Source organism: Protopterus annectens, chromosome 4.part0, assembly GCF_019279795.1.
Source record: "Protopterus annectens isolate FY-2018-M chromosome 4.part0, PAN1.0, whole genome shotgun sequence".
NCBI classification, from domain to species: domain Eukaryota; kingdom Metazoa; phylum Chordata; order Ceratodontiformes; family Protopteridae; genus Protopterus; species Protopterus annectens.
Window position 1 is genome coordinate 604099568 of NC_056733.1, and position 19604 is coordinate 604119171.

Below are 19604 nucleotides of genomic sequence, written 5' to 3' on the forward strand. Positions count from 1 at the left end.
AAGAGGGTTTTCAACTTTGCTGACCACTATCTTCTACTAAACAAGCTCTCAAGATTAGCATTTCAAGATACTCCTGGTTTGGCTTATAAGCTATTTAAAACAGGGATTTTTTAAATGTTGATGGAAATTTCTCTCTCTGACCTAATACTTCTTTCTCTGGAGTGCAACAAGACATATTACAACTGAGACTCATTCTCTTCTGACTTTTCCTTAATAAGCTATTCTTAGAGTTTCAGGAAAATCAGATGAGACTCTGTACAGATGTTTTGTTGTACCTTCATACATAGAAAATATTCTTCATAGGTCAGACTGGCCTCCTGGATGATTTTGATAAGCTCCAGTATTGGTTTTCTGACAACATGCGGTCAGTCAATACAAATCAATAAACAGATAAACATATGATGGTATTCGGTAGCCCTCAAAGACTGTCCTGTTGCCTACTCACTCCTCTTGACCCTTTAAATATCCTGGTGTGTGACTTGATCCCACCCCCTTACCCCCCATCTAATAAGATGCCAAGTGAATAACTGATAATACTTTTCCAGCTTTCAATCTGTCAGACTTGAAACATCCAGTCTTGTTTACTTGAGTTGTACTGAGTATACTAAGTCTGAAGTCACTTGATAAATAAATGGGTGTAAGGGAGTGTGCCTTTGTTCTAGAGGTGAATATATTTAAAATCAAAGGTGTATACAGGTATGGTCCTGTGGAGCTTGCTCCCCGTAAAAACATTTATTTTGAGATTAAATTCACATTTTTATATTGTTGACTTTTTTCAGTTATGTGGAGCTCAATGACAGAGCAAAAACAACGTGCTCTTTACCCCTACTAGGATACTGAATTAACTCATTAACATCTATGTAATTAATGTAGAATGTCACACCTCCACTAGCCTAAACACATCTTACCTTCCAGAGTATTTTCTGAAAAATAAACTTAAAAACCAGAAGAAAAACTAATGTAAATATTTTGTGAACAATACAAGCTATTACAACTGTACAAATAGCAAGTTATCAGTATGAAACATTCTTTCCACTGACAATAGTCAGTGTATTCATAATCTTTTCTATAATTACTGTAATATATTATAATGCACATAAACCTCAAATTATATTTTTCTAAACTTTCCCAAATAAATTTTCATATCTTGAAAACTATACAGCCTAGACATATATTAGAACATTTTTGTTAACTAGACATAAACTTTCACATGACAGCAAGAAATTCCACTATAATTGCATGATTAATGGGACATTTAGAAACATATAAAAAAAAGTTATGTACTCACCATAACGTTCCATCTGTGTTGTCCATTTTCATTCTTCCTCAGCTGATGGGTTCAGATCCAAGACTCATATCCAACTCAGCCACTTCTACCAGACCTTCTGATCCAAAACTCTTAAGCTCCTCCCTTTTCCTATAATTCCCTGCCAGCCTAACATACCTCAGACTGAATTTATTACGCCTTATATAAAGAACCATAACTTAAGGAAGTTAATAAATATAGATTCAAAGGAGGAACAATGGTTCCTGACAGAGCTCTTAGGTCTTTCCAGAAGGAAGGAAATGGGAGCAGGTGGGTGGGAAGTTGAGGAAGAATGAAAATGAACAATACAGATGGAATGTTATGGTGAGTACATAACTTTGTTATCTGATTTTTGTCCTTTTCATTCATTTCTCGATTGATGGGACAGAGTCCCCATCTAGCTGAACCTTGGGAGGCCCTCATGGATGGATATTCTGGAGTGCTACGCAGCCAAAGGCAGCTCTATTTCTGGAAACTAAATCCAATTTGTAAAGAGCAATAAAGATGAGAACATTAGTCCAAGTTGCAGCTGCACAGATGTCATCCATGGAAGCCCTTAACCACAATGCTGAAGATAACGCCATAGACCTTGTGGAATGAGCTCTAGGAGGCTTAGCCATGGATAATCCTTCTTTAATATAGACAAAGGAGATACAATCAGTTAGCCAATTGGCCAGAGTAACTTTGGACACTGGCTTGCCTAATTTGTTATGAGAGAAGGGAATAAACAACTGGTCAGTTTTCCTGAAATCCTTGGTTCTATGGAGGTAAAAACAATGCTGTCTATGCACATCCAAAAGATGGAGCATGCAATCTCCCTTATTCAAGATGTTTGGAAAGAAAATTGGGAGATTAATGACCTGGTTAATGTTAGACTCAGAAGCAGCCTTGGGAAAAAGGATGGGTTAGTCCCCAAGGCCACCCTGTCTTTGTGGAAAACCAAGTACAGAGATTTGGAAGACAGAGCCTGGAGTTGAGGTACTCACCTAGCTGATGTGAGAGCAACCAATAAAATGGTTTTCCAAGAGGGAAACTTTAGATCAGACCTAGCCAATGGTTCAAATGGAGATTGGGTCAGGGTCTGAAGCACAACCATTAAATCCCACGGAGGAGTAGGGTCCTTTAAAGGAGGTATAGTAAATAGGCCCTGTTGAGAAAGGCTTTACATAATCTAGAAGACATTAAGGTAGAGTTAATTTTGCCTAGGTGGAAGTTTGAAATGTCAGCCAACTGGACCTTAATAGTAGAAAAGATAGCCCCATTGTTGAAAATTGACACTAGAAATTCAAGTAAAGCTGGTACAGGGCCAGAAAGGGAGATCAGATGTCTGTTAAGGACCCAGAACACAAATCTTTTCCATTTACTCTTGTAAACCCAGAAGAATCCTTCTGAGAATGATGGACGGGGAGGAAATCATGGGTTGTCTACCAATCAAATGGAACTGGAGAAGTCATGCGGTCTATTTGAGGCCTGTTATGTCTGGGTGAGTCAACTATGTTGGGTGAGACAGGAGGTCTGGGGTTGGATCCAGAATCCGAGGCAGGTCTAGGAGATGAGGCCAGAGAAGGGGAACCAAATGTGATGAGGTCAAAAGGGTACAATGAGGATAAACTTGCTCTTCAACTGACATGCTTTCTACAGAAATTTGGGAATGAGAAGAAACAGTGAGTAAACATAAAGAAGACTGGAGGGCCAAATGGAGACCAGAGCATCTCTTGGTGACTCCCATTTGGAAAGATCAGAGAAAAGAATCTCTGCATTTGTTGTTGAGTGGGGATGCAAATATGTCACAAAATGGCTGGACCCATAGGTCACTTTGAAATTGCCAGACCACTCATGAGGCATCAGAATGGAACTGCTTAGTTTGTCCGTAGTAACAGTGGTTTTCCCAGGGATGTACGTTGTTATTAGAACGTGACTGGAGATCACCCTTTTCCACACTTTCATACCTTTTTGACAGTGTGGCTAAGGCATGTTTCCTCATTGTTTGTTGACATACCAGACCACTGGCATGTTGTCTGTTTGAATAGCAATTGTTCTGGATAGGAGACTGTCTTGAAGGCCTGCAACACTAGGAGCACAGCTATAATTTCCAAGACATTGATATGCATTGCGGCCTTTTCAGGGGACCATGTATTTTGGACTATCCTTCTCAAGTATCCCCCCCATCCTAGTTGGGAGGTGTCTGTGGTTAACGTGGTCATGGGCAGGGGAAGAAGAAAAGGTGGCCTCTGGAAAGTTTGTTGGAATGCATCCACCAAAAAAGACATCTTTTGCATGCTTGCATGACCTTGACTGGTGCGGTTAAAGGATAGTGGAGAATGGACCACTAAGTAGACAGGGTGCATTGAAATATTTGCATAGGAAACCTGGCCATAGGAACCAGGGTGAAACCAGCTGCCATGGATCTCAAGGCTTGTAAAATCAGTCAAGCTGGAAAAGAAGAATTTTGTAGTACATTCATGACCTAGGATCTGAGTGTCTGTACTTGAGCAGGAGGAAGAAAGGCAACTTGATGGTCTATATCTAGAGGAGCACCTATGAACTCCAGAGTCTGCATAGGAGTGAGTTGTGATTTGTTATAATTGGCTATGATACCTAGATGGAAGCACAACTGGAGCAAGTAGTGCCAGGTTGGTGCAGTTCGAAGCCAATAATCTAGGTAAGGAAACACTCCGAATCCCATCAGTCTCAAGTGAGCTCCTACCACTGCCATGCATTTGGTAAACACCAAGGGGGCTGTGGTGAGACCAAAGGGCAGAGCTCTAAACTAATAATGCTCGGTCCCCAGCTGGAAGTGCAGAAATCTTCTGGAGTGCCTGTTCATGTTGATGTAATAGTACATATTCTGAAGATCTATCGAGCACATCCAATCATCCTTTCTCAGCAGAAGCAAAATGGACTGAATCATGACCATCCACAACCTTGAATATTGCACAAACTAATTTAGTTCACTGAGATCCACAATTGGTCTCACATCCCCTGTCTTTTTTGGCATCAAGACGAATTTTAAGTAAGTCCTGGATCCTGTCTGGTCTGTGGGGACCTCCTGGATGGCTCTTTCTCTTAGCATCTTTTCTATTTCTAAAGCTGTTGCTTCCCTCTGACTGGGATGGAACAGCAGGTATCCTTTTTATTTTTGTAGGAGGGGTTTAGTAAAATGCTATGATATAACCACTGTATATAATTCTCTGCAAACTGGAATCTTTTCTTATGGATAGCCAGACTGTTTGGTGAAGAGACAAATGCCTCAAGAGTGTAACAGTCAGACCTCCCTTCAGGAACAGTGGTAGGGCTTTTCCAAGAAGGAATCCTAGATAGGGTCTTACCCTCTCACTCACATATGGAGAGCATGTCCTTTACTTTGGGGCCAAAGAAGGAAGATCCATCAAAGGGAGCACTGATGAATGAAGACTTAAAGGACTCCATAAAATCATATAGTTGCATCCAGGCATGTCTTTAATGGCGATACCTACACCCACTGCCCTTGAGGTACCTTCTGCTGTATGGAAAATCAGCCCCATGGACACATTAGAAATTGATTAGAGGGTGGCCAGTTGCGAGAGAACTCTATTTGGTCCTCAGAAGACATGGACCCAGAAAAAGATTTGGAAAATTCTCTTCTCAAATTTCTTTGTAACCTTGTAAAATTGTAAAATATGTCAGGTAATTCAGCAAATGAAGTGCAAATGCCACCTATGGATACATAAGCTTACCAAATCTGTCCAAGGCCCTGGACTCCCTGTTAGGGGGACAGCAAGCTCTTTTATAATAGCTGCTGCCACAATCATGGTATCAACAGTGACTTCCTTACTCCAATGTTGGGTGGGACTAAAAATTTATCAGGATGTTTAAAGATGGGTTCTAGAGTGTCTGGTTCCTTCCTTGCCCAGAGAGAAGCAATATCTATGAGTTTGTCAGCCAGGGGAGTCAGCTAAGAAGTAGCTGGACCAGTCCCGAAAGCTTCCAGGAACACCTACTCCTGGGAAAGGGTATCCAAAGACTAACCACCGTTTTGCTTTAAGAGTTCTAGATGAGACATATTCATATGGAGACAAGGGAGACCCCTCCCCTTCATCAAAATCAGTGTCCTCAGTGAGAGATTCCTGCAGGGAATCTAGTTGTTTCCTTTTACATATCTTCTTCTGAGGGACCTTCTCAGTGGGATGGTCTAGGGAAGTGTCGGAAGAGATAAAGATGTCCTAAGGGATCAACTGGATGTTTGATCAGGCTGGCTGTCCCAATGGAATGGATAAATGAGGCTCAGGTCAGAGAACCCAGGGAGGCATAGCTGCCTGATCTGAGGATGGCAGGGATGTCCTATCTCTAGATAAAGAGAAGGCCCTCTCCACATCCTGGAAGGCATAGTGCCTGGGGAGACCAAAGTCAACAGCAAAGGATCTGATAATATGCAAACCATTGGTTCCTGCCATCCCACAAGCACTCCACTTGAGGAAGGAGTCAGACCCAAGCTGTCCGGCACCAAAGACCCGAGAGGCAGAGATGGATCTAACAGCTTTGGAATCAAACCTAACACCGCGGACCTGGCACCAACACTTCAGCTCAGAGAGTCTTCCGACTCTGAAAGGCTCAGGGCCAGGCAACTCAGGAAAGTCATTGGAGCAGAAGAGCAGACTGTCCTCAGATCTGATGAAGACACCTAGGGGTCTAGGATCCAAGGGCTCCAAAACAGTGGGAAGGACCAGAGAAGGAGAAATCAATGAGGAAGTAGTCAAAGGTCAGCTCCAGATCTGGTAAGAGTCACAGCTGGGAGTACCCACATCTGGATCTGAGCTCTGAGGAAATTTTCTCATCATCTAATCCACATCAGCCTTGGATAAACTTCTGGAAGACCTAAGAGGAGATGTGGAAGACAGAGATCTGGAATGTCTATGGAAAGATCCCACCAGGAAAGGTGAAGGGAGCTGAGAAGTGACTGGATCTGGTACTAGTGGAAGTGTTCGGATCTGTGGTGATTTAGGTTTAGAAGCTGTCAGACCTGACTTTTTAGACAACTTAGATGGTGGCTCCAAAGAAGGAGCTGATGAGGAAGTATGACCCGGTGACCTCTTGCAAGCTTCTTTATCTTTCCACAGTGGCAGTATAAAGAGTACTGTAATGAATAGACAGACAAATACCTAGAAGCATGGTAGCTTACCGAAAAAAGTTTTGCTAGCGAAACTAGCAATAAAGGAAGGGAGGCAGAAGCAGTAAAATAAGATAATGAGAGGTAAATTGGAAGGCAAACTCATGATTTTAATAACCCAATAACTCCCAAAGCTCAAGAGTGACAGGATCAGCATCTGAAGGTGAATGGTGGCAAATGAGATCTGGGGTATGTGAGGCTGGCAGGGCATTATGGATAAAAGAAGGAGCTCAAGAGTTTTTGATCCAAAGATCTAGCACAGGCAGCCAAGTAGGATCCGAGTGTCAGATCTGAACCCATCAGTTGAGGAATGAATAAAAAGAACATCATCAGATCATTTATTTATTGGTATAGTTAGTGATACAAATAATACTGGATATCTCTCAAGATGAGCAACTTACAGCTCAAATATTAAAGACAGTATTTTTCTACAACATGTAAGGTTTCACCTAATGTTATGCTAGAGTTTGTAAGTCACTTGTTTTTTGAAGTATTAAGTAAATATGGAAATATTGCTTATTTTCATAATAATTATGAACAGACCGTGTAAGCCTGGGAACCTTGTTGGCTAGGCTTACGTAGGCCCTTGGGCCGATAGCCTAGCACCTAGCTATGAACCTATAAACAACTATCAATATTTCTGGCTCTGAAATGAAATGTTGGCACTCAAAAATGCCAAGTGCTAACAAGCACAAAAAAAGACTGAAAACACAGGAAAAGAGCGAATCTTGAAAATCGTTCTTCTCCTTTAAGCTTCTTATTGCGAGGGGGAGGCCTAGCCCTCCCCACACCCCCAAACACACACACACACACACACACACACACATATATATATATATATATATATATATATATATATATATAGAAATATATATGTATATATATATAAATATAAACCAACTTTGAGATCGCCAGACATTGTAGAAAAGGGAATATTCTGTAAAACGGCATTTTAGATTTAGTACACGCAAGTCAATTCTTTTGGCCTTCAGTCTCCGTATTTCAGACTCACTCTAGTGGGTCCTGACATCTCAGATGGTTACCATTGTTTCCAGTATATTAAAATATAAACCAACATTTTCAGTGTATTGTTCTGTCTCCCACATTGGTGTTTCAAACTATATACTTCAATAAAATGTAGGTCTCTCAGTTATAAAGATATGAACATAAATATGAAAAATATTTTATTTATTTATTTATTTGCAGTTGTTTAACCAGGAAAGTCCATTGGGCAAAGGAACCAGTTTTCAATGGAGTCCTGCGGAGAAAAGCTCCAAGACAAGTTAAATTACAGTGAAATTTTACATAGGAAAAATTCAAAAACTTTTGTGTTTGGAAAGTACAGAAATATAAGGAGAAATAATTGAAATTAATTATACAATTTCTCAAATAGGAATGAGTCGACTTGAATTTAGTTATACAATTACTAAAATAAGAATGAGTATTTAGTACAATTTATAAAATAAAGTAGTAGGAGGACATTAAATTTAAAACCATTCATTTTCTAAAATAAAGTAGTAGGGGGACAATAGATTTAGAAACATTTGTTATCTGAAATGGTGAAATTGGAACAAAGTACAACTTCTACAGTAAGGTTGACACACAAAAGCTCAGAAAATAAGAGTGACATACAAAAGTACAGGTTCAGAAAATAAGAGTGACATTTTAAAGGTTTGTACATGTGAAAAAGCAGGGGTATAGCATTTCCTCAACAGAAATGGTGGTGTTATAGATAAAGTGAAATTATATTTGTATGGATATATTCTACTTTACGGTTGTAATAGTCACTGTATTCTAGATTAGTTACTGTTAGGGTTTACAAATTGCCTTTATTACTTTTGTGCAACTATATTTTTCTCAGTGTACTTAATATATTGTCTGTATTTTCTATATGGCTCCCTTTTAATTTGTTTTTGTTTATGTGAGATTTAGGTACGATGGGAGCAGGAGCATATCTTTGGGTTAAAAAGAAGATAAGTGGCAAACAAAGATTCATTTCTTCACTGCAGGACATCCTAGACTAACAATCTTAGTGCCATTTTGTTAAGAACTCTTTCCCACTTCTAATACTGTCTATTATCAACTGGTAAGTCACTTAGTTAAAGAAGCTAGACCCAAAAAAGTTTGGGAGGCCATAAGGAGGTATGGGTATGAACTGGAAGAGAACAAAAAAGGTGTTATAGGCTTGAGTGAGTTAACACAGAATGCTGTGTCACACCTGAGAGTTAGTTACTGCAGATTCCCAAAGCTTCTTACTCTTAAAGCTAGATCTTCTATTAGCAAGAAGGTCTTTTTCCAAGTTGGAATATGCCTAGATATTGGCATTAAGCTCCACCAAAGACAATTTCCTTCTGCAGTAAACAGCCTTAAAAAGATCAGCCACTTCATTTTCCTTTTTAAAGTTGGGAAGTTTTGCTGTATTTCTCTTTGGGAGGCAAACTCATTAAAGGCAGCAGCAACACTGCTGCTTGCTACTTTCTGCCGTGACCTTAAAGTTTTGCATTGTGCCCACTGCCCTTCTCTTTCATATCAGTTAAGATTTAATCTCTTGTAATGCAGGTAAATATCCTTAAACAAGATGGGAAGTTCCCTTAATGGGCCTTTGTCTGGTTGCCAATAACTGTGCTTTCTGAAAAAACTGCACATTTTCTAGAACACTCTTCTTTTTAACCCAAAGAATTTGATCCAGTTGCACCACTTTAAAATGCATATTCATAGCCATCTGTTTTAAGACCACTGTTTTGTAAATGCTTAAGAAAACAAAGCACAGTTGATTTCATATCATATCATATCATACTCCCTTTTGTGTTTCATCCACATTTTATACTTTGGCTGCCTTTATTTATACCATTAAGCTTTAAGACTAACTAGCTCCCAAGTCTTCCTTATATTTTACTGCATAAATTAATACAGTTATTTTACCTTATATATATATATATATATATATATATATATATATATCTCGTATGCGGAATATTTCCTAAACATTTAATTATTTGAGTCTTTTTCCACTTTTTTTTTTTTTTTTGAGAAAGTGAATTATTTGTTGTGGTTTTGCCTTACCTTGTCAAATAAATGGCATCACCTCATTCTGTATTCAATAATGTTGTACTCTTTTTAACTCATTATGCTGACTATTTTGCATTCTTAAAAGTAAGATGTTTCAGATATTCTGCACATAAAATATAACTTCTTCAAGTATTGTGCCAGTCCATTACAGATGAGTCTTCTTCATGTCTATTTAACATTTTGAATGCTGAAAATTGATTTGTTGTTGTAAATGTCCCATGTTTCGCATTATACAGCTTTGTACACTGTCTTTGCAGCTAAGTTGTAACTGCTTGTCTTTGCCTTTGGAAGGGGTCCCAGTCCTTAAACCAGCTCACTTAACTGATTACCAAAAAAAAAAATAAATAAAATAAAATAAATGTAAAAAGTATCCATTATTTCACCTACTAAGGGTCTGTCAAGGCAAGTTTTATTTCCACAAAGCAAACTGAAGTAAAATAATTAATGAAAAAAAAACTATTAATATTCTTACCAACATAAACATCTTTAGCACCACTTCCTGGGATCTTGTAATCAACCTCTTCATTTTTAAAGAAATGGAATGGTTGAAATGCATCAAATATAAAATCTCCAAAATATTCATCCATGTATGTTGTCAGAATACGGCGATCAAAGCTATCAATAGCACGCCCACCATACATAACCTAAAAATAAGACACGTTTTATAAATTGTTAGCATAGTAAGTATTACATCAAACTAAAGCAACAAGACTGGATGACTAATTTTAAAATGAAAAGTATCGTTCTCATAAATTATCATATTATCAAGCAAAACAGGAAAAGTTGCAAGAATTCTAGATCTTTAACAAACTACTCCATGTGGTTTAATTTTTATTAATTCAGGAGTCAGACAGACTGACAGAGAGAGAGAGAGAGAGAGAGAGAGAGACATACATGGCATGAATCAGTGACCATGCAGTGATCTAATTAGCCTATCTAGTTATAACACTAACATTTTCCAGTCTCTATGCTTATCTATTGTAAGATTTAGAAGAGGGAGTTAAACCATAATTTAATCTGGGAAACAAAATTATTCATATCTCTTTCACTAAACTTTCAAGGTAAGGTTATTTAGATACCTTGTCCCTTTCAATTATTCCTCTAAATATTCTATCAGATAAAAAACCAAAAGTAGTGTGGCTTTTCACCAATAACCAAACAATCCAAACTAAAAAAGCCGTAGGGTGGAATGCGATACTAATTCCAGTTCAACACACGAAAGTGACACCAACCACGTACTTGAACGCTTTTATTAAACAAAATCACATGCGTTTTCGTCCCTTACTCTAGGACTTCATCAAATAAAACCTTTTAAAAAAACTCTCAGCTTTTATACTTTACTAACAATCAATTAACCTATAGGATATCATCTCATTATTTTAAATTAACCAGTCAGTTTCCTTTCTTATCTCATTAATATTAATTCCTGAAAAGGAATTTCGAAAAAAGGAAACTCATATGTATACAATACTTTAAATTGAATTAATCAATTAAATATTCCTATGAATAATTAAACATTGTGTTAAACATCATTGGGAAAGTTCAGTGCCTTGCTTCCACAAAAAATGCTTGCCTTTTTTATTTACATTATTAGTTTGTGTTTCTTTTAGTAATGCAGCATGTTTTTAGGTTTGGGTGTTTTTAATGTCTGTGACCTGTGCTGTCAGTGCATTGTGCATTCTCTCATTTGTGTTCAGTGTTTTATGTCCAATACTTTTTCTTGATATTTGTTATAATGAATACAAAGATAGATATATAGACAGACAGACACATACACACCTACAGGCACTTTGGAGTATTGCCAATTCACATACAGCATGACTTACAGATGTGGGATGAAACCAAAATGCTGAAAAAACCTAAACTGATTTGGAAAAGACATGCAAACTTCACACAGAAGGTACAATGAAAACATGTATGATGAATATTTCCTAAACATCAGAGACTCATCCGCTATGCTACTCTTCTTAAGAGATCTTAGCAGTAAATTAAGTTTAATGACACAACACATCCACTTTTAATTTCTTTTAAATCTAATTTTATTTTTGAAAATAGTCCATTTTAATCCAATGGTTTTGCCAGAAAAGTCAGAGGACCAATTTCAGGAGTCTCTTTGAATCTGGCAGAGTTTTTACAGGCAAAAGGTTATTCACTGAATATGTCAAGAAGCTGTTTAAATATCAGTTGCTTGTACCAAGTGCCAAATGTCCTATAAAAAAAAAACAACTGGACAGGATTATCTTCCATTGTTATTTTAGCAGAAACTGCATCTATTTTTGTGCTAATATGTGTATGTTGAATAAAGAACTTTTCACAGACACATTTACTAATACCACTTGTAATCCCTACATTGCTGATGCTGGAAAACAAGCTATAGTCCCAGTGTCATTGCCCCAGTCACCCTAGCTATACTATGTTTCTATAACTACATCCATAGGACAATCATGAGGCTAAACGGAATCTGCTCAGAAGTTCTCTTTTTTTCTAAACGTCTACTTGTGGTATAATGTACTCATGATTCATCTTACAAATGTGTGCTGTACTGTCTTCCCTTAAGAGCACATCTTTCACATGACATAATTCTATATCTTTATAGGCTTGACAATTTCAAAGCTTTTCTTACCCTTGTGTACAATTTCTTAGTAAGCACTTTCACTTCAAAGTCAAAGGACAAATACTGATCTAACAAATCACTGTTGCAGTAGGCTAAGCTATATGGGTTCTACCCCCATGATAAACTAGCATTTTTTGGAAAGAAAGGGAGGCAAGAGCCCTAAAAGAACAATGGTAGAAACAATTCAACACTGAACTATATACAAAAGGGTATATACATCCACACTCTGGCAATACAAAAGGAAATAGTCAAGATAAGGGGGCTGGTGGGGGGGGGGCTACTACTGTTACTGTACGTTTACTTACACAGCTGTACTATGTTCAACATACCGATTGCTGTAGCCTAAGTTATATGTGTAGATTACAATAGCTTTGGAAACTAAAAAAGTGAAGACACCAGTAAACTAAGACTTTAGAAGCACCAGGAGAATGGTCTTAGTAAAGTCTGTTCTTGACCTAAAAAGGAATCCAGTTTGTACTGCTTTGTAAAAGTATATAGACAGGACTAGGTTGTTGCCTCTACAATACTTCTTGTGTCCACCCCTTAACTTAAAACACTAAAAAAGCCAATGCCCTTGCAGAATGGACCCTAAATGTGCCTAAAAGTGGCTTATTCTTTATTTGTGGATTCAGGAAAAAAAGACATGAGTTAAATAGTCTGGCTTAAAGTAAACTCTGAGACCACTTTAGACATAAAAGAAAGATTAGTTCTCAAAAAAATCCCATCCTTGTGAAAAATGAGATGGGGCTGACTCAGCATTAGTGCTTGTAATAGAGATACTCTCCTAGCAAACAGAGAAATGAGTAAACCAGTCCTCCACATTAAGAGCCACAAATCAGCCAGATGAGCTGGTTCAAAATGAGAAGGAGTAAGGTTTTCATGCACAAAGTTTGAAATCCAAGGAGGAGCCACCTGTTCCCTGGGTGGATGGATATGTAATACTCCTTTCCAAAACTGTTTAACTTGATTATGGTTAGAAAAGTGGGGAATTTAAAGGACAGACAAGCATAAATGGCCACAAAGTGCACCTTGATAGAGGAATAACATAGTCCAGAAGACAGTAACCCACACAAATAATCAAGAACCACAGGTGGTCAAGCCTGAAGAGGGTTCTGGCTCCTGTACTGGCACCAACTAGAAAATCTTGTACACTTGCACATATACGATTTCCTAGTAGCAGTTTTTGGCTCCTTTAGTCCTCATTGCACTTCCACAGAAAAAAAGGTGCTTCACTGGTAGCAAACTTCCAGGCAGTTAGCTGAACAGTTTTCAGGCTGGGGTGCACCAAACAGCCCCTGTCTTGTGTGATGATTGCCCTTGGCCAGAATGAAAAAAGGGGAGAACCACTGTTGCCTGGGCTAAAAGGGAAATTCCACCACAATTTTTGGAGAGCCCTTCTGGATCTTCAGAAGAACCCTGAATATTAGTGGAAAGGTTGGAAAGATATACAAGAATATTCCTGTCCAAGGGAATAAGAAAGCATCTGTCTTCCAGGCCTGTTTGCAAGGAGTCCTGGAGTGGAATTTGTTTAGCTGTCTGTTTTGAAAGGAGTCAAGCAATCTACTTGAGGTTTTCACTACAAATGACTCAATTCCTGGAAGACATTTCTATTCATGGGAGGTCTATCCTTGTCCTGATGAGCTTGCCTGCAATCAAGTTTTACTCTAACAAAATGCACGAAGCCTGAAGAGTCAAACTGAGCTCTGGTGTTATCTCCAAGCTATTACAGCAAGTCTGGAAACAGGATAAGATCTGGCATCCCCTTGTTTATGTATCATATCACAGTGGATGTAGTCTGTGTAAACTTGAAGAAGTTCTGAGGACCAGAGTTGATTTAAGACTTTCAAAGTGTTGATCATTGCCATTTTTTTTTGCCATTTATATATTCTGTCTTGAAGATTCCACAAAGCTTGTACTTTTACCCTTTAATGCATTCACTCCAATGGAGCTCAGAACGTTTGCACTTTTAACTTCCAATGGGCAGAGCCTAAGCCTTTTGACAGAATCAAATTATGTCCTCATATTTCAAACAAATGTTCATAGCTCTGAAACCATAGGTGTTATGAGAGAAGTATAAACAGCAAACCCTTCAGCACAAACTACTTTTATAATGGTAGTATTCTTTAGGTTCTAGGTATTAAACTGAACTTTATAGGTCACAGTAAACACAGTAACTATTATGTATGTAATATTTTGTAAACAACGTACAATATCTTAGCAACCACTCAAGTTACATACATCCTGTCAGTAGCATTTTATTTATCTATCGGAGAGCTTTCATATGATGCTAAGGAGTTCTGTCTGTTATACTTGGTTGCTGAAATATTTAGAAAAATGTGAAGATTATATCTATATAAATTAATATCATAAAACAACAGTTAATATTGCTTTACCTGCACCAAACAGAGGTCAAATATTAATGCAGTTGACCCTGCCATTGTATAAGGTTTAAGATTAAATATTTTAAAGCATTGTACATAGCATGGTTCTGGAATTATTGATGCATATATGAACAAGCAATATTTGATGCCTAGAGGTGTCAGTAAGAGTTAACCTACCAAACTCGGACCGAAACACTAAAGGTGGAGGCGTGTCCATATTCATTAAGGATATCCACACCACCAAGCTAGCTGCTCAGCATAATGCATCCAAGATTATCCAAGTTCAACTAACTCTGGGCAAAACCGCAATCCAGATTGTAGCTTGCTACAGACCCCCCACCATGCCCCAGGATTCCCACTCCTCTTTTCTTGATACACTGGAAAATATTAAGGTACAACCCAACACTCTAATAATGGGTGATTTCAACTACCCTACCATTAACTAGGAAAACTACTCATGTACTAACTCTTTTGCTCAACGTTTTCTGGAAATCATCAATTCCAACGTTTTGGATCAACTTATCCACACCCCCACCAGAGGCAGCAAAATCCTAGACCTGGTCATCACCAACATGGGCGACCAGTGTTCCACACCAGAGTTCAGCTCCTCGTTGGTCAGATCCAACCACAAGCTAATCACCCTAGACATCCACATCCCGCTCCCACCCCCAAATAGGAAAACAACCGTAAAAAATTTCTCCAAAGCCAACTTCACGCTTCTTAAGACAGAAGTGGCAAACTTCATGACACCCATGCAGATGGACAATAGAGGTACGACTGCTGAATCCTACACAAATGCACTTTATAAGCACTTACACGAGTGCATGGATCATGCTATCCCTAACAGAACCAAATTGCTATCCTCCAAAAAAAGGAAGCCAATCTGGTGGTCTTCTGCCATAAACAAACTCTACAACAGAAGAAAGAAACTGATGCAAAAAAGAGTAAAATCCGATGATTGGAGGAACTCCCTGGTCAGCCTCAGTAAGAAGCTGAAATCCCTCATAAAATCCTCCAAAGCTAGTTATGAAAACAAAATTGCCACTGATTCTAAAGACAACCAAAAGCATTCTATAGCTATGTCAAAAGTCTCAATGGCAACACTCAGATCTGCTCTGAGTTACAGCACAATGACACTAAATATACAGAACCAACTGATATTGCCAACATCCTGGCAGATAGGTTCAGTGCTAACTTTACCCCCCTCTCACCCCCTTAAGGGCCCATCTTTATACCGGAAGAATGCAAAGTTCCTGTAATCATTGCTGCACAGGTAAAAACTTCACTCTCCAAAGCCAAGAACACAGCATCCATGGGACCTGACAACATCCCAGGCTGCCTTCTACATGAACTACAGAATGAACTGGCACCCCACCTAAGTACCATGTTCAATCATAGCCTCACCTCAGGCTTTGTGCCCATTGAATGGCGCACCGTGACAGCTATCCCACTCCACAAAGGGGGGGGGCACAACAGACCCCGGGAACTACCGCCCCATTAGCCTGACGAGCCTTGTCTGCAAGGCCATGGAACATATTATCATGGAACTCATAAACAAAGACATTGGAGATCTCCAAACCCTGGACCCCACACAGTTTGGGTTTGTAAAAGGCAGGTCATGTCTCCTAAACCTGATAGACGTCTTTGAAGTAGTCACCAAAGCCATAGATGAGGGTAAGGCGGTTCACACAGCCTATCTAGATCTCAACAAGGTGTTCGACACCATCCCTCACTCTGGAATTATAGATAAACTCACTAAACTAGGTATAAATCCCTATGTCACAAAATGGGTTGCCAACTGGCTTACTGAAAGAACCCACACTGCAGACTCCAAATCAGACTTCAGACCAGTGACAAGTGGAGTATCGCAGGGTTCAGTCCTGGGTCCTCTCCTGTTTGGTATCTACTTCTCTGAAGTACAGGCTAACACAGAAGGTCTTTGGATAACTAAATTCACAGATGACTGCAAACTAGGAGCCATAATTGAAACTCCTAACGATGTGGACATCCTACAAAAGGCCTCACTGAGACAGATGCCTGGTGTCAAAGACATGGTCTCAAGCTCAATGCCAAAATGTGCATTGTCATCCCCTTTGGTAAAAATTCTGTACCCATGAACTACCACATAGGCGGTAGTCTACTTAACACCGAAAGTGTGATGAGACCTTGAGACACAGGTAGACAGTAGTCCCTCCTTTAATAATCACATTGCCAAAGTGGTCAGGAAATCCTTCTACGTGGCACACCTCATCACAAAAGGTTTCTCATCCAGAAAAAAAAGAGGTCATTGTTCGCCTCTACTCATCACTCATTAGACCCATTATAGAGTACAACACCCCTTTTGGTATATACCTCACAAGACATCTACAACAACTGGAAAGGCCGCAAAAATACCTCACAAAGAGGATTACTGGCCTCAAACAGATGCCTTACGCAGACCGTCTCAAAAAACTGCAGCTTTACTTCGTCGCATATTGCCTACTCAGAGGCGATCTCTGCCTAACATACAAAGCTATGTCAAACCCAGAGCTGTTGGACATGCTCCACTTAAAGAAATCCCAGTCCCTCCGAGCTACATGCTCTAGGGACCTAAACCTTGTCACCACAATAAACAGAACATGCTGGAGGGATAGATTCTTGTCCCAGAGACTTCCCATACTCCGGAACAGACTACCTATCTATGTCAAACAGAGCTCCTCATTAGCACTCTTCAAGACAAATCTTGATGATTGGATGGGTAATAGGAAATTCACCCTGGGGATCACTTCTGTGGTTCTGCTTGACAGGGGCACAGGAAAATAATTTTCTTAGGTGGCGAAAGCCAGGGTACATTTTTGGCTAGGCTTGTATAGGCCCTAGGGCCAATAGCCTAGTATCTACCTATGAACTATAGATGGACCTTGAAGCATCACTCAGATGTAATGAGTTAAAAACTGTTCCTTACACGAGGTCTGATGCATCTGTAGTAATAGACTAGGGACAGAGCAGAAGGGAGAATGGGAGACCTGGATTGTAAGTGATCTGGCCTACTCAGCAAAGCATCTCTGTTTTTACAAATTCCAGCACTGGTATCTGAAATGACATAGGGTGAAGATGCTGAATCCAGACTGATATGAACTATCAACTTCATTTTCCTCTTATGGTGTCTAGCCATGGGAAGCCTGAGAATCACTGATGCCATGCACCACAAAATCCTGAAAAATTCCCTTGCAGATATATGGTTTTGAATTCAGAAACTCAGGAAGGATTGCTGAAACATCTCTGCTTTGTCTGGAGCATGAAAGGTTCTTCCCAGGTCATAATCTCAAGACATCCCAAGAGTGCAATTCTGTGAGAAGGGATGAGAGAAGACCTCTGAAAGACTGAGTTGAAAATCCGTACCGAGTAGAAGATTCTTAGATTGTGAAGACTCTTGAAAACTGGCAAATGAGTCAGCAAAGAATAGGCAATCATGGAAAACTGTGAATGTCTTGAAGACTGCATTAAGCGATAACTCAGGCTAAACACCTTGTGAATGCCCTTGGTGCAGTGAAAAGTCCAAAAGGTAACACAGATAACCAATAATATGAGCCAAACACAGCAAATCTTAAGAAATCCCTGAACTATTTACCAGTGGGAATGTGATGCATCCTTTAAGCCTTGCTTTACCATGAAAGCTAGTGAAGGAATCAGAGGTACAAGGAGCTGAGGAATAACATAAACATGCCTACTCAACCTAATGGACTTTTTTGAGAAGGTCACCAAAGAAATGGATGAGGGCAAAATCATTCACACTGCCTACCTTAACCTGCTCAAGGCATTTGACACAATACCCCACTCTGCCACTGTTGACAAACTCAAGAGGTTAGCTACAAACCTGTATGTCACCCAGCGAATAGCCAACTGGCTTACAGATTGGACCCAGGAAGTTAGAACCAGGAAGTCCACCTCTACAAAGAGGCCAGTCACAAGTAGTGTCCCTCAAGTATCAGCCCTTGGACTGCTCTTTTTTGGCATTTACTTTTCAGAAGTCAAGGCCAATGTCAGTGGTCTCTGGCTGACAAACTTTGCAGATGATTGCAAATTAGGAGCTGTCATTGAATCTCACACTGACACAAATATTCTCCAGGAGGGGCTGAAACAGACAAGCAACTGGTGTCAGAGCCATGGACTAAAACTAAATGCCAAGAAATGCATAATAGTATCCTTTGGGATGTCATCCATCCCTGGTAGCTATCATATAGACAACACACCCCTTAGAGTTAACCCAGTGGTCAGGGACTTAGGGACACACACAGATAGTAGTCTTGCCTTTGACCAGCACATGTCTACAGTGGTAAGGAAATCATTTTGTGTTGTGCAACTTTTAAACAAAGGTATGGCATCAAAGTCCAAGAAAGTCATTGTTCCACTGTATTCGGCATTCATCAGACCTATCATTGAGTACAATGCTCCCTTTGGTATGTAACTAACCAGGCATATCCAACAACTGGAATGTCCACAGAGATTCCTCACTAAAAAAATACAGGGTTTAGGTAAAATGTCCTATGCAGACTGGCTCAAGACTCTATCCCTGTATTCTGTCTCCTACAGGCTTTTGAGGGGAGATCTATGCCTGGCATACAGGGCATTGTCAGATCCCACTCTGATGGACCTCCCGCATATCCACAAAACAAACAGCACCAGAATTACCCATTCTAAAGACTTAAACCTTGCTTGTGTTATAAACAGGATCTGCTGGAGAGATTGGTAGTATCCCAGAGGCTACCCCATCTATGGAACAGGCTCCCCATCCATGTGAAGCAGAGTTCCTCCCTAACCCAATTCTAGTGCAACTTGGACAACTGGATGGGAAACTGGAAATTCATCCCTGGTTTGGCATCTATGTCTCAAATGGACACAGGTAACCTGTAAATGGTTCATCTCCCAGGCCCATGCCTACACTTATCAAGGGTATCAGAACTTGTCAGAGATTTGGGATGCATGGCTAGGCTTAAAAAGGCCCTTGTGGTTGTTAGCCTAACAAACACATATGAATCTATTAACCTAATTGTGACAAAAATATTTAAAAAGGACAGATCCAGTACAGGCCACCAGGATTTTTCCTTT

At 39.5% G+C, this 19604-nt stretch overlaps 1 protein-coding gene across 1 annotated transcript in view; it reads right to left on the minus strand.

Moving 5' to 3' along the window:
- Nucleotides 1-19604, minus strand: part of DNAH10 (dynein axonemal heavy chain 10) — a 5879077-nt gene that overhangs the window by 378538 nt on the left and 5480935 nt on the right. The window contains exon 74 of the mRNA XM_044069759.1: nt 9994-10165. Within this exon, the coding sequence (XP_043925694.1) occupies nt 9994-10165 (172 nt within the window). The remainder of the gene's footprint in view (nt 1-9993; nt 10166-19604) is intronic.